Below are 15,180 nucleotides of genomic sequence, written 5' to 3'. Positions count from 1 at the left end.
ACAATGTACTACGAGAATACAGCGCTAAATACATTAAAAAATTATGAAAAATTAATTGTACCACCAAAAAATCTGTGCATAAACATATATATATATATTATCAAATAAAGTCTAAAATAATCCTAATTCGACAGGCTAAAAAGGAAAATCGACTCATACATATTTTCGAGTATTTTAATAAAAGATTATAACACTAATGTTATAAAATATGTTACTTTTTTCAATGTAAATCAAGAAATGCATGGAAATGTGTTTGCAAAAAAAAAAAAGGAGGTTAACTTATTGATGATAAAGCCAAAAAAATATACCGAGTAGCAATTTAAAATGATTTAAGGACCTATATTTTAAATATGAATCACAAGTAGTGTGCAAAATCTTTTATTGCTTGCTGAATTTAAAAAGAAATTGAGTAATTTCAAGAATAAGAAAATGGAAAAACCTTTTACTCTTTATATTAATAGAGTAAAATTTAGATAGATTATCAAAACCAACTATTCCCGCTTTATAGATAAACATTTTGGGAAAATGAAAATGGATAAAAACCGAAAGGTAAGACGTACAATGCATGGAGCCCTTATGTTCATATTTATGAAAAAGTGTTTTTTAATAGATTATATAATTTTCTGATTTTTCAAATCGAATGGGAAAAAGTAAGCGATCTTATCATATCTACTGCTTTGTTCATAAACATGTCAGGGAACCCTGTTGATTGAACAAAAAGGAAAATAAATTTTAGAACAGTCTGAATTCCTTAGAAAATATCTTATATTTTAAATGCAATTTACAATCAACAGTTTTATGTATGAAACATTTATAAAAGAAGGAATAGGCTCGGAAACTTTTGCTTTTCTTTCTGTGCTGCAAACATTGCTAGAATTGAAAATATGTCAAAGAAAAATAAAAGGATACAATGGCAAAATAAAAATCCAGATTTTTGAAGATATCAGTTTGGTTGAACTTCTATTCTATCTAATGTCTTTAGGTTAAGAATGAAGAAGCTACATAGGTAGAGAGTCAAATGATTTAATATGATTGAATGAAAATAGGGGTCTGATAGTATGCTTTTTATCGCAGTTGTTGGTTGCAATATATGATGTACACTCCTTATGAAGTATTTACTTTCAGCGTAACTTTGGATGCCGGTTTTGATTGTTCTTTATCTTTGGAAGGAAAACATAACAGTCAATCGTTTATCAAACAGTAAACAATCAAATGATTTACACACACACACATTTCCGTTTTTGGAATTCGTCTGTTGAGACAATAAAATAGTTGTCATGGAAATATGGCAAGGGCTTATCAACAATGTGGTCTTTAAAAATATATGCAAAATAATTATATATATACATCGATTGTATTCTTGTACTCATCATTTGTCACTAATAATTCTTCCTGTCACCAGCATCTTTACCGTAAATTACATGTATAGGGATATGATTTATTTGACATAAGTTTAAAATGGTTGTTTTGAATCATATTGCCCGGTTACAGCATCAACCATTACCAAAGTAACTTGGTTGTTAGCTTTAAAAGATTTGCCACAGATGCCCACTATTTATTGTCATTATCCATAACTCGTTCTGTTTTCTGTGATTTTTTACACTTATTTATCGAAAACTGATTGGTACCTGTTTGAAAAAAACATGATTGGTCCGAGCAGAAAAAGCATACCCTTCAAGAGAAACTTGTTTATACAACAGGTTGAGTGTCCTAATTGTAGTAGAACATTAATTACATCAAGAGAATATGTGTTCATCCTTTTGAATGGATGCTTCATGGTTTGTTATAATAATCCTTTTATGTGTTGTTGTTTATCTTTCAATCATTTTAGTTTTAGTCATAGCGTTGTTTGTTTTTCGGTGAATTTCATGTTGTATTGCCAATTGTTTCAATGTCATGGTATTTCCTTTTATGCTTAGCTTTTATTTTTGTGCGAACATTTATTTATCTGAACATAATTTGTAAGGAATCTTTATATATCATTTTATTCTGGTATCACCTAAGTTGTACAAAGGTATACAGAAAAACACATTAGTTTACATTGCATTGCATATAAGTACATTTGTTGTGGAAGCATTAAATATGAGTTTTTTTACAACGGTATGATCAGTATAGCCGACAGGTTAACATCAGAGAGAATCCAGAGAATCAAACGTCAACTGTTGAACTATATTTAGTGTGATATACTATGAAATGATCTATGACAAATGACTTAGACGGTTTAAACAAAAAAATGTTAAAAGAAAGATTCAAAAATATAGATTTAATTTTATTCCTATACACGCATAACTATTATATTATACAATGTTGTCTATTGTTATTCTTTTGATTTTTAGTACACTTTCAATTTGTTGTAAATTTTCCAGACAATGGTACAACGTATTTCAGATACAATTGATATGCTTGAGGAAATATTATCAAAACTGGACCAACGGACAGCATTATCCATTTGTCAAATCGTAAAGTCAAACAATTATCGTCGTAAAGAAGTATTTGATTTTCTTGTTGCTGTAAAAGACATATTAAAAAATGACACCACAGAGGAAGTGAACTTTGTGGAAGGGGTTAAGCTCATAAAAGTTATTTCAGAAACAATTAATACGTTAAGCGAAGAAGAAATGGATTGCATTCAAATACCAGCGATTTTTTTACAATGGCTATGGCCAATACGAATCACGAAAATAGAGAAGAAGGACAAATTGCCAGATGATATAAATTCTGATATTATTGCGATTCGAACAAAATTTGAAATACTTGATAAGAAACTTACCGAAAAACTGGAATATTCGGACACTTTAGTCAATGATATAACGTGTTTTGTTGTCAATATAGAGAAAAAAATATCTAACTTAATGGAAAGCAAAGACACTCGAACTAAGGATGAAGTAACAAGAGTACAATATAAATCAAATAAATTGATTAACCTTTATATGGACGTTCAGTTCCTTAGATCTGCATATTGTATCCGATACTATAGCCATAGTGAACACCTTATGATGTTAAAAAAACTAAGGGATATAGAAGAAACTCAAGCAAATTTCCTGCAACTATTCGCCAAACCAACAAAAGACACAGTTGCATTTTTTGCTTTATTTCATCCATCAGAATATGGCTGTATTACTGATTACATGAAAGTTAAAGGAATTAACCTCCAAGATCTCTATGATGTGCTTAACAATAAAAAGTTTGCGATTCGTCCACAAAAATGGCTGCAACATCGAGCAGTGATGTCTAACACCCCTTCAGGTACAATATGGAGTACCAAAAACCCTAAAGATAAATGCAAAATGCTCTTTGAATTTGAATCACTTTCGAAAGTCGACAATATATTTCTAATCAGGTCAGTTAAATGGCCTTCTTGGTATATGTATATGAACGAGAGGTCAGCTTTAAGAGGTGAGAATGAAAAGACAGGCCCAAAAAGAGAATGGAAAATAGTGCGTCTTGGTAACGAAAAATACATGATGTGCACTCGTGAATGGCCTAGCAAATTTATATATATGGACGGTGGTCCTTTTGGAAAAGTAATCGCTGCTTACGGAGACCCGGGTCGTAAAGGTTATTTGGATTTAATTCATGAAAATGAAATTCACTAGTAAAAATACAACATTTTGTTTTATAATTTTCATAAAATGCAGAATTCTAATTTGAGTTTCAAAGTTGTCTTGGAAGAGTCTAGATTTTAATGCTAAGTTAACTGTTTTTGTTCTTTAATTAAAAAAAGAAAAAAATATCACACATGTTGTGTTTTTCTCATTTGTTTTTATGTTCCATTTATGGGCATTATGTTTTCTGGTATGTGCGTCCGTTCGTCTGTTCGTTCATTTGTCTGTCCCGCTTCAGGTTAAAGTTTTTGGTCGAGGTAGTTCTTGATGAAGTTGAATCATATTGAAACTTAGTACATATGTTTCCTATGGTATGATCTTTCTAATTTTAATACCAAATAAGAGTTTTTACGCCATTTTCACTGTCCAATGAACATAGAAATTAATAGTGCGAATTGGGCATCCGTGTACTAGGGACAAATTCTTCTTAATTCTAGATTTATAATGATTAACGTTAGTTTATTTTTATAATTAATTCCTAAATTGGTGTTTTTCAAGATAGTTTATCGCAAAATCAGTGTGCTTAACTACTTTGGTAAAATTGAATTATTATTGGAGTTTGATTTCAACAGTACATATAGTATTGTCAAGATGATTCATCACTTTTACCGTGATAAGTCAGGTTTTATAGCTCGTCATTTTGGTCTTGTCTTGACAGCTGACGTTATCGCATCGCAGTTTAATTATTACCGTCACGTCGTAACCCCTTTAGGACCGTACATGGTAAGCAAATTTCACAGGGGGTTCATGACGCGTTAATGGTTACGACATCTATTAATGTTGTTGTATTTCATTGTTTATTTTTCAACAAAACCTAGCAGAAAAAGTCGAGCGTGCGATAAATTTGTTATACGGTTAACTGCTGACCCCCTACAGATCCATAGAGGGTGAATAAAATCCATAGGGAATTAGGCCTCTGGCATCACTCCTTGTGAATTTTACTAACCCTATATGGATCCGTAGGAGGTCAGTAATGAACCATATAACTTATTAGAAGTTCTGTTGAGTTTACGGATAAAGTAAAATATGGCTTACCTACTAAATTCATGTTTATAAAAATCGTCAAGCCATCAAAAGCGCCATTTTCGAAGAGAGAAACATAAAATAATCATAATAGATCAGTGGTTGTCCTTGTTTCATGTCTGTTACAATTTGTTTCCGTAAATTGTTTTGTTTTCAATTGAGCCGTTTGTTTTCTCAGTTGAATTGTTTCATTTTTTGTCATGACGGGACTCTTAAAGCCGATCATCCAGTCAGGATTATTTCATTGTTAAAGGCTGTTTAAATTGGTAGAGAGTTGTGCCATTTGAAATCATACCACATTCCTTTATTTTTATATGAAATAATAACATTTTGTTTGCAATAAATGCTTCAATATCGATTTAAATAGTAAATTGTGACTGATAATTTCAATGATTTACCATATTCAAATATTTTCTATAAATTTATTTACTTCATTAGATAAAATTGGTTTCATTCTAAATCAAATTAAACGAATCATACACAACACACTTCTGTCTGTTTGGTTCAAACTGAACTACAAATTGAACTACATTTAGTAGTTTAACATCTTTCTTTTTTTTAACAAAATTGCTATTTTGAACATAAATGCCAGAAATAAACATATGTAGAATATTGAAAATAAGGGTTTCCTAAATATTTGGTACATATTAAGCTCAAACAAGAGTAAAAACCGTACACCAATAAATTTCATGATACTATGGGATGTCAAAAAGTGATGATTGATTATTATTTTTATGAGTTGAAGTGAAGCCAACAGTCTCTGTTGCGCAGATTCACCTTACTACACTGTACCATGATATACATATAAAGTGGCATTTGCGGAGCAGCAACAGATAAAATTTCTAGTGCATTGTGCTTTCGTTTTTTCTCTCTCTTCAGAACAATAAACTTATGCGAAGAGTAGATTTAAAAAGCATTGACGTACATGCTAAAAAATATATCCTAATATGTTAACATTTGCCGGAGTTCAAAGTCCTTATTGTTTGACACTGGTGTACGTATTAGCACAATCTAAATTTCCAACTGTACAAATCATGTTTAATTGACAAGAATTTTCAAATCAACAAGCAGAACAATCATGAAAGAACTACAACTTCAAACAATTCTCTATGATGTGTCAATAAAATTTTTGCGATGCGTCCACAAAAATGGCTACAACATCGGGCATTGATGTCCAATACCCCTTCAGGAACAATGTGGAGTGCCAGAAACCCTTAAGATAAATGTAATATATTCTTTGAATTTAGGTCACTTTCAAAAGTTGATAATATATTTCTTATCAGGTCAGTTCAATGGCCATCTTGATATATGTATATGCAAGAGAAAACAACTTTAAGAGGTCAAAAAAGAGAAAGGAAAATAGTGCCTTTTGACAACGAAAAATACACGATGTGCACGCCAAAATGGCCTATATAATTTATTTATATGGACGATGGTCCTTTGAGAAAAAATATCGCTCCTAACGGAGACCAGGGTACAATATGATTGGATTTGATACATGAAAATAAAATTGACCTCTAAAAAACAAAAAAAAAACGATTTTTTCATCATTTTAATACGGTATCATATACTAGTATGCGTTTTAAATATGCGCAGAAATAGTTTAGAGCTTTATGTCAGGTTAATTCTGTTCGTTCTTTAATTCCTTTTTTTTAAGGACTATAAACGGAAGCATATTAGCGCCACGCATTTTTAAAACTTTTTCTTCCTGTGTGCGTTACGCAAACCTTTGCGAAATAACGCAAATTTTGCCATAAAACGCAAACCTTTGTGATCGTTTGCGTTAGAACGCAAACCTTTGTGATATAAGATTCGTTTGCGTTAAACGCAAACCTTTGCGAAATAACGCAAACTTTGCGATAAAACGTAGACCTTTGCGATATATCGCAAACAGTTATAACGCAAACGTTTCCCTTATCTTATTTCTTATCTAAGAATAAAGGGAAACAGCAGTTATTAATGGGGAGGCTGTATATATTAAAATTTATCACCTTTGTAGTCATTGCAAAATAAAAAGCTTGAATAGTTAGAACATATCATTGACTTATAATGAGCAGAATAATATAAGAAGATGTGGTATGAGTGCCAATAAGAAAACTCTTCATCTAAGTCACTATTCGTAAAAGAAAACCACCACAGTCCAACGTACGGTCTTCAACACGGATAATTTGCTCACATCGAATGCCAAACTATATACACCCTCAAAACGATATCCATGTAACAACTAGTATATATATTACAAAGAAATTTGAGTAAATTGAGGTTATACCGAAGAAAAAAACCCTGCTAATTTAGTTATAACCGAATATAAATATACTTCCAAAGTAAGCTCTAGTTAGAAAACTGTGTAAAGTTGGTTAGATTCAAACAAGCTACCCTTTGGCAATAAATGTATAGAATGATGATGTTTTAATTTATAAGTTTATGTTCTCTCTATTCAAATTGCTACCCAAGAATCTTAAAAAATACTCCACCATATTGAAATGAAAATTCAATGACTTTCTATAAAAAAAATCTTTCTCATATTCTGAGATTTAAAAAAAAAAGATTTCTTGCGTCGGAATTAAACAATGTTTCATTAAAATCATTTTAAAGCAGAAAAATCATTTTGTCTTTTGACTTGCAAGTTTCACAATTGTATGACACAAAGGTTTGCGTTATAGGAAGAGACGTGTATGGCACCTAGTACTCTTTCGTTGATATGTGAAAGGCCTCTAACGAATGAGAAAAACTTTCTCGTACCAAGAACGAACTCGTAAAAAAACCCTGCTAATTTACTGTTAAAGTTTATGACAAAACCCTGCTAATTTACTGAAAAAGTTTATGACCGCAATTTTCGAGATAGATCGTAATGATGAATATATTCGATCACTGAGTATGAGAACTGTTTTGAAGTCGAGTAAAATTTATGACTGCATGGCTTTATCTCCGTCATCTTCACCTTTATCAACAATAATACGACGTGTATGAATAATTTTACACATTGCACTTGTTTTGAATGGACAAAGCTCATACCTTTTGAGATCAGCTTTTTGTTGACCATGCGGTATGGGTTTTGCTCATTGTTGAAGGCTGTACGGTGATATATAATTGTTAATGTCTGTGTCATTTGGGTCTCTCATACCTGTCAACCTGTGACGATGAAAATGCAGGTCATGACCTGCATTGAAGAATCAAATCTCAGGTCATAACGCGTACGAACTTTTTCGAGCTGAATTTCAGTATTAATGGTACATTTTCTAATTATGTATATGGAAAATACCAAAACATCAATGCACGTTCACTTGGTTAAGTCATTTTATTCTAATTAATTATTATTTCATTGCACTTTTAAAGATTTTAATAAATTTGTGTAATACAGTTTTATGTTCTTTACTTTTTGTAATTATCAGATACTAGAATTTTTTTTCAATTGTACTTTAAAACGTTTGAGTGGCTTACACAGCAACACTGAACAACAAATGGAAGTTTTTAACGACCTTGACTGGGTATACAGCCCTTGCACGGTCGGTAAAATGACAGACCAAAGTAGGAAATTAGACTAAGATAAAATATAGTAATACAGTTAAAGGCAGTGTAAATGTAAAAATTAATTTTCAACTTTTTTTTTTTAAATTGTATAAAAGTATTAAAATAATGAAAAGTTATTTTTCAAAATGTATTTGAATTCTAAATTTTTTATCATTTTATCTTTTTCACCCACAAAACGTAAATATAAGGAATAATTTTGAATGGTGACAAATTAGGGGAAGTAACTCTAACTCTTTTTGTAAACAAATGTAGAGCAGTTTATTTACGACCTAAAGCTAAGGTAATTGGTGTTAATTAACAGTGTGTTTGACACCAAAGCTGTCAAGTAAAGCCATGCACTTAATGGGTCACTTAAATTGACAGTTTACATAGCTAGATGAACTTCCTGTTCATGGAAGAATTACGAATTTGCCGGTATTTCAAAAGAATATTACTTATGAAATCAATCGCAAGGCTAAGAAATACGGGTGAAATCGGGTCATTTTCGGAATTCCCGGGTGATTTCAATGACCCGGCGGGTGTCCCGGGTGATCCCTCAGAATTGTGAAAATCTCGGGTGATTTGTGATTTCTGCTTCCAAGGCTTCAGATTTTTGTTTTAATCAAATATTTTGTAATGCAACCAGAACAATAAAGTGATTGTTGTTTTAAAGATGGACGAGTACCTATTTAATTATCGTCATTTCTGTCTGCAACGGATAAACTGTTCTAAATACGCCCAGGTGATTCAGACATGCGGGGTATCCGATCTTTCGTAAATACCTGTTGCAGTCGAACGGTTAAAACGCGAAAACACATCTGATGCTGAAGGACAATTGTTCGATGATTGTATGTCGTCATTTTAAAAATGTGACGTTAGAGCTTTTTCAATCTTAAAGGGGTATTTTTTACTGTTTTAATGATGCATGCAACGTTATTAAGATGTTAACATCGTCAGTACCCAGGATCTAATTTTAAACCATCGAGCATGATTTGTAATGATGAAAAGGTATAGTTATCACCAAGGTCATGGTACTTTCCGGTAAACGTTTTTAGAATAAAGGACGATACGTTCTTTAACAAACCACTTTTTCCTCAGCTTTCTGCTCAGACACTAGTGACATGTTATGGGGGTCAAGTTGGTTACCTATTCCCTATTCCCTATTCGTTACCTATTCGTTACCTATTCCCTATTCGGTGCCTATTCGTTACCTATTCCCTATTCCCTATTCGTTGCCTATTCGTTACCAATTCCCTATTACCTATTCGTTACCTATTCCCTATTCCCTATTCGTTACCTATTCGTTACTTATTTGAATTTTAATATCCTTCCCCCTGTTTAATTATGGCACGGAAAAGTTTAATATGGCTGCCATGGAAACGGCACAATTGTGAAAAAATCTGTTTTTGGTTTTTGGTGAACTGTTTGGATATGCTTCAACTCAGAATCATCATATTTTAAAACAATGTAGGTGCCCACTATATACAGGTGTTGGATGACTTTGGCGATCATTGGAACTATGTTGCCATAGAAACTACACCAAAATTCTCAAAAATTCTCAAAATGCTCAAAACTTCATGAAACTTCACAGTAATGATGAGCAACAATGGTAGATGTGGCATTTGGAGTTGGAATTTCCAAAATAGGTCTTGTTACCATGGAAACAATGCAAAAAGGTCAAACATTTCAAAAATAAGAATTTTGAGTAAACTGGATGAAACTTTACAGGAATGGTAACTGGCATAGGCAGAGTTGGATTTTGAAGTTAGAATTTTCAAAATGGCCGCCGTAACCATGAAAACAGCAAAAATATCAAACATTTTAAAATGTTCAAACTTAATGAAACTTTGCAAAAATGTTACTAGACATCTGTAGATGCTCTCTTTGACTTTGGAATTGTCAAAATGGCTGCCGCTCACCTGGTAATAGGGGGAAGGGTGCCATCCGTTATTGCTAGCAATTATAAATCTAGTTGTTAATACTCTTACATATGGTAATAGTTCTTAATTTGTTGAGGTAAAATGATCTTTTTATGACCTATTTATATGTGTTTGTGCTCAACCAATCCTTTTACTTCATGTTCGATACGCATTTGTTCCTTACTTGTTTTTTTATACGTTCTACCTTTTAACTGCTTTATGTCCGTATGTTTGAAGATGGATCTTGGTTCGACGGGATGAAATCACCGTGTTAGCGCTTGCATAAAAAAGAAGATGTGGTATGATTGCCAATGAGACAACACTCCACATTAGACCAAAATGACACAGAAATTATCAACTATAGTTTACTGTACGGCCTTCAACAATGAGCATAGCCCAAACCGTGTAGTCACCTTTAAGATGCCCAGGCATGACAACCTCATACAATTCAAACAACAAAATTGACCGCCGTATTTCATATACAAAAAAATAAAAGGAAATATGTAACACAAAAACAAACAATAACTACTTAATTTCAGGCTCTTGTGCAGGGACAGGCACATACTAACATAATGTGGTGGAGTTAAACATGTAAGCAGGGTGTACATCGTTTCGGAGCATGCTATTACCTTGTTTAATTCGTTGGATCACTCACTTATAATTCGCTTATAATACGAGTATCTTACGTTGCACCTTTTAAAACATCATTTTCAATTGTTTTGTTGTCTCTGGTGGAATATTTGGGCTCTAAGAGGTGATATAAGTGCATTTGTATCCGTTCCAGCGCTCGGAAAATACCCTGTTACCTATTCGTTACTTATTCGCTTTTAAAAAGTTTGTTGTACGTTGCACCTTTTAGAAAAGAATTTTCAATTAAGTTCATATCTCTGGTGGTAATAATGTGTTCTTATAGATGAAATACCCCTATTAGCACATATGTACTCGTTCCAGCGCTCGGATAATACCCTGTTTTTTATTCGTTCCTTATTTGCTTTTAATGCACGAGGTAAACGTTGCACCTTAACATAAATTGTTTTTTAATTCTGTTCATGTCTCTGGTGGTAACAATGTGTTCTTAGAGATGAGATGACCCTTTTAGAACGCATGGACCCGTTCCAGCGCTCGGTTAATATTCTGTTACCTATTCGTTACCTATTCACTTATAATACGTTTGTTGTACGTTGCACCTTTAAGAAAAGGATTTTTAATTGTCTCCATGTCTCTTGTGGTAACAATGTGTCTAGAGATGAAATTACCCTATTAGCGCGCATGTACCCGTTCCAGCGCTCAGTAAATACCCTGTTACCTATTCGTTACCTATTCACTTATAATACGTTTATTGTACGTTGCGCCTTTTAGAAAAGGATTTTCAATTGTGTCCGTGTCTCTGGTAGTAACAATGTGTTCTTAGAGATGACATGACCCTTTTAGCGCGCATGTACCCGTTCAAGCGTTCGGTTAATACCCTGTTACCTATTCGTTACCTATTCGTTACTTATTCGCTTTTAATACGTTTGTTGTACGTTGCACCTTTTAAAAAAGGATTTTCAATTGTGCCCATGTCTCTGGTGGTAACAATGTGTTCTTAGAGATGAAATGACCTATTAGAGCGCATGTACCCGTTCCAGCGCTTGGTAAATAAATATAACCTGTTACCTATTCGTTACTTATTCGCTTTAATGCGCGGGGTAAACGGTGCACCTTCAAATACATCTTTTTATAATTGTGTTCATGTCTCCCTAATGGTAACAATGTGTTCTTAGAGATGAAATGACCCTATAAGAGCGCATGAACCCGTTCCAGCGCTCGGTTAATACCTTGTTACCTATTCGTTACCTATTCGTTACCTATTCACTTCTAATACGTTCGCTGTCATTGCACCTTTTAGAAAAGGATTTGTAATTGTCTCCATGTCTATTGTGGTAAAAATGTGTTCTTAGAGATGAAATTACCCTATTAGCGCGCATGTAACCGTTCCAGCGCTCAGTAAATACCCTGTTACATATTCGTTACCTCTTCGTTACCTATTCACTTATAATACGTTTATTGTACGTTGCACCTTTTAGAAAAGGATTTTCAATTGTGTCCGGGTCCCTAGTGGTAACAATGTGTTTTTAGAGATGAAATGACCCTATTAGCGCGTATGTACCCGTTCAAGCGCTTGGTTAATACCCTGTTACATATTCGTTACTTATTCGCTTTTAATACGTTTTTTTGTACGTTTCATCTTTTAGAAGATAATTTTCAATTTAGTTCATATCTCTGGTGTTAGCAATGTTTTCTAAGAGATGAAATTACCCTATTAGCGCGCATGTACCCGTTCCAGCGCTCGGATAATACCCTGTTACTTATTCGTTCCTTATTTGCTTTTAATGCACAAGGTATACGTTGCACCTTGAAATGAATCGTTTTTTAATTGTGTTCATGTCTCTGGTGGTAACAATGTGTTCTTAGAGATGAAATGACCCTATAAGAGCGCATAAACCCGTTCCAGTGCTCGGTTATTACCCTTTTACCTATTCGTTACCTATTCACTACCTATTCGTAACCTATTCACTTATAATACGTTTGTTGTACGTTGCACCTTTTAGAAAAGGATTTTTAATTGTCTACATGTCTCTTGTGGTAACAATGTGTTCTTAGAGATGAAATTACCCTATTAGCGCGCATGTACCCGTTCCAGCGCTCAGTAAATACCCTGTTACCTATTCACTTATAATACGTTTGTTGTACGTTGCACCTTTTAGAAAAGGATTTTCAATTGTGCCCATAAGTCTGGTGGTAACAATGTATTCTTAGAGATGAAATTACCCTATTAGCGCGCATGTACCCGTTCCAGCGCTCAGTAAATACCCTGCTACCTATTCGATACCTATTCATTTATATTGAACATTGCACCTTTTAGAAAAGGATTTTCAATTGTGCCCATAAGTCTGGTGGTAACAATGTATTCTTAGAGATGAAATTACCCTATTAGCGCGCATGTACCCGTTCAAGCGCTCGGTTAATACCCTGTTATCTATTCGTTACCTATTCGTTACTTATTCGCTTTTGATACGTTTGTTGTACGTTGCATCTTTTAGAAAAGAATTTTCAATTAAGTTCATATCTCTGGTGGAAATAATGTATTCTTTATAGATGAAATACCCCTATTGGCGCATATGTTGTCGTTTCAGCGCTCGGATTATACCCTGTTACTTATTCGTGCCTTATTTGCTTTTAATGCACGAGGTATACATTGCACCTTGAAATAAATCGTTTTTTAATTGTGTTCATGTCTCTGGTGGTAACTATGTGTTGTTAGAGATAAGATGACCCTATTAGAGCCCATGTACCCGTTCCAGCGCTCGGTTAATACCCTGTTACCTATTCGTTACCTATTCGTTACTTATTCGCTTTTAATACGTTTGTTGTACGTTGCACCTTTTAAAAAAGGATTTTCAATTGTGCCCATGTCTCTGGTGGTAACAATGTGTTCTTAGAGATGAAATGACCTATTAGAGCGCATGTACGCGTTCCAGCGCTCAGTAAATACCCTGCTACCTATTCGATACCTATTCATTTATATTGAACATTGCACCTTTTAGAAAAGGATTTTCAATTGTGTCCGTGTCTCTGGTGGTAACAATATGTTCTTAGAGATGAAATGACCCTATTAACGCGCATGTACCCGTTCAAGCGCTCGGTTAATACCCTGTTATCTATTCGTTACCTATTCGTTACTTATTCGCTTTTAATACGTTTGTTGTACGTTGCATCTTTTAGAAAAGAATTTTCAATTAAGTTCATATCTCTGGTTGAAATAATGTGTTCTTATAGATGAAATACCCCTATTAGCGCATATGTTCTCGTTCCAGCGCTCGAATAAAACACTGTTACTTATTCGTTCCTTATTTGCTTTTAATGCACGAGGTATACGTTGCACCTTGAAATAAATCGTTTTTTAATTGTGTTCATGTCTCTGGCGGTAACAATGTGTTTTTAGAGATGAAATGACCATATATTAGAGCCCATGTACCCGTTCCAGCGCTCGGTTAATAACCTGTTACCTATTCGTTACCTATTCACTTATAACACGTCTGTTGTACGTTGCACATTTTAGAACAGGATTTTTAATTGTCTCCATGTTTTTGTGGTAACAATGTGTTCTTAGAGATGAAATTATCATATTAGCGCGCATGTACCCGTTTCAGCGCTCAGTAAATACCCTATTACCTATTCGTTACCTATTCGTTACTTATTTGCTTTTAATACGTTTGTTGTACGTTGCACCTTTTAGAAAAGATTTTTCAATTAAGTTCATATCTCTAGTGGTAATAATGTGTTCTTATGGATGAAATACCCCTATTAGCGCGTATGTACCCGTTCCAGCGCTCAGTTAATATCCTGCTTCTTATTTGTTCCTTATTTGCTTTTTATGCACGAGGTATACGTTTCACCTTGAAATAAATCGTTTCTTTTAATTGTGTTCATGTCTCTGGTGGTAACAATGTGTTCTTAGAGATGAAATGACCCTATTAGAGGGCATGAACCCGTTCCAGCGTTCGCTTAATACCATGTTACCTATTCGCTACCTATTCGTTACCTATTCACTTATAATACGTTTGTTGTACGTTGCACCTTTTAGAAAAGGATTTTTAATTGTCTGCATGTCTCTTGTGGTAACAATGTGTTCTTAGACATGAAATTACCCTTTTAGCGCGCATTTACCCGTTCCAGCGCTAATTAAATACCCTGTTACCTATTCGTTACCTATTCGTTACCTATTCACTTATAACACGTTTGTTGTACGTTGCACCTTTTAGAAAAGGATTTTCAATTGTGTCCGTGTCTCTGGTGGTAAAGATATGTTCTTAGAGATGAAAATACCCTATTGGCGCGCATGTACCCGTCCCAGCGCTCGTTAAATACCCTGTTACCTATTCGTTACCTATTCGTTACTTATTCACTTATAATACGTTTGTTGTACGTTGCACCTTTTAGAAAAGGATTTTTAATTGTGTCCGTGTCTCATGTTGTAACAATGTGTTCTTAGAGATGAAATGACCATATAAGTGCGCATGTACCCGTTCCAGCGCTCGGTAAATAACCTGTTACCTATTCGTTACCTCTTCGTTACCCAT

The 15,180-nt window shown here is 33.8% G+C and overlaps 1 protein-coding gene across 1 annotated transcript; it reads left to right on the top strand.

The window, feature by feature from the left end:
- The first annotated feature begins 2,372 nt into the window (after positions 1-2,372).
- LOC134697124 (uncharacterized) lies at positions 2,373-3,632 on the top strand. The gene has a single exon (XM_063559175.1). It carries the CDS (start codon positions 2,400-2,402, stop codon positions 3,594-3,596), a length of 1,197 nt encoding a protein of 398 aa, XP_063415245.1. The 5' UTR covers positions 2,373-2,399; the 3' UTR covers positions 3,597-3,632.
- The last annotated feature ends 11,548 nt before the right edge of the window (positions 3,633-15,180 follow it).

The sequence above is a fragment of the Mytilus trossulus genome, chromosome 14, assembly GCF_036588685.1.
Source record: "Mytilus trossulus isolate FHL-02 chromosome 14, PNRI_Mtr1.1.1.hap1, whole genome shotgun sequence".
In the NCBI taxonomy this organism is placed as follows: domain Eukaryota; kingdom Metazoa; phylum Mollusca; class Bivalvia; order Mytilida; family Mytilidae; genus Mytilus; species Mytilus trossulus.
The sequence above is the reverse complement of the archived record's forward strand: the minus strand, read 5'-3'. Positions and strand labels throughout refer to the sequence as shown.

Bases quoted from the DNA above. Each gene is read 5' to 3' on its own strand.
- LOC134697124 (XM_063559175.1), top strand. From the start codon at position 2,400: ATGCTTGAGGAAATATTATCAAAACTGGACCAACGGACAGCATTATCC.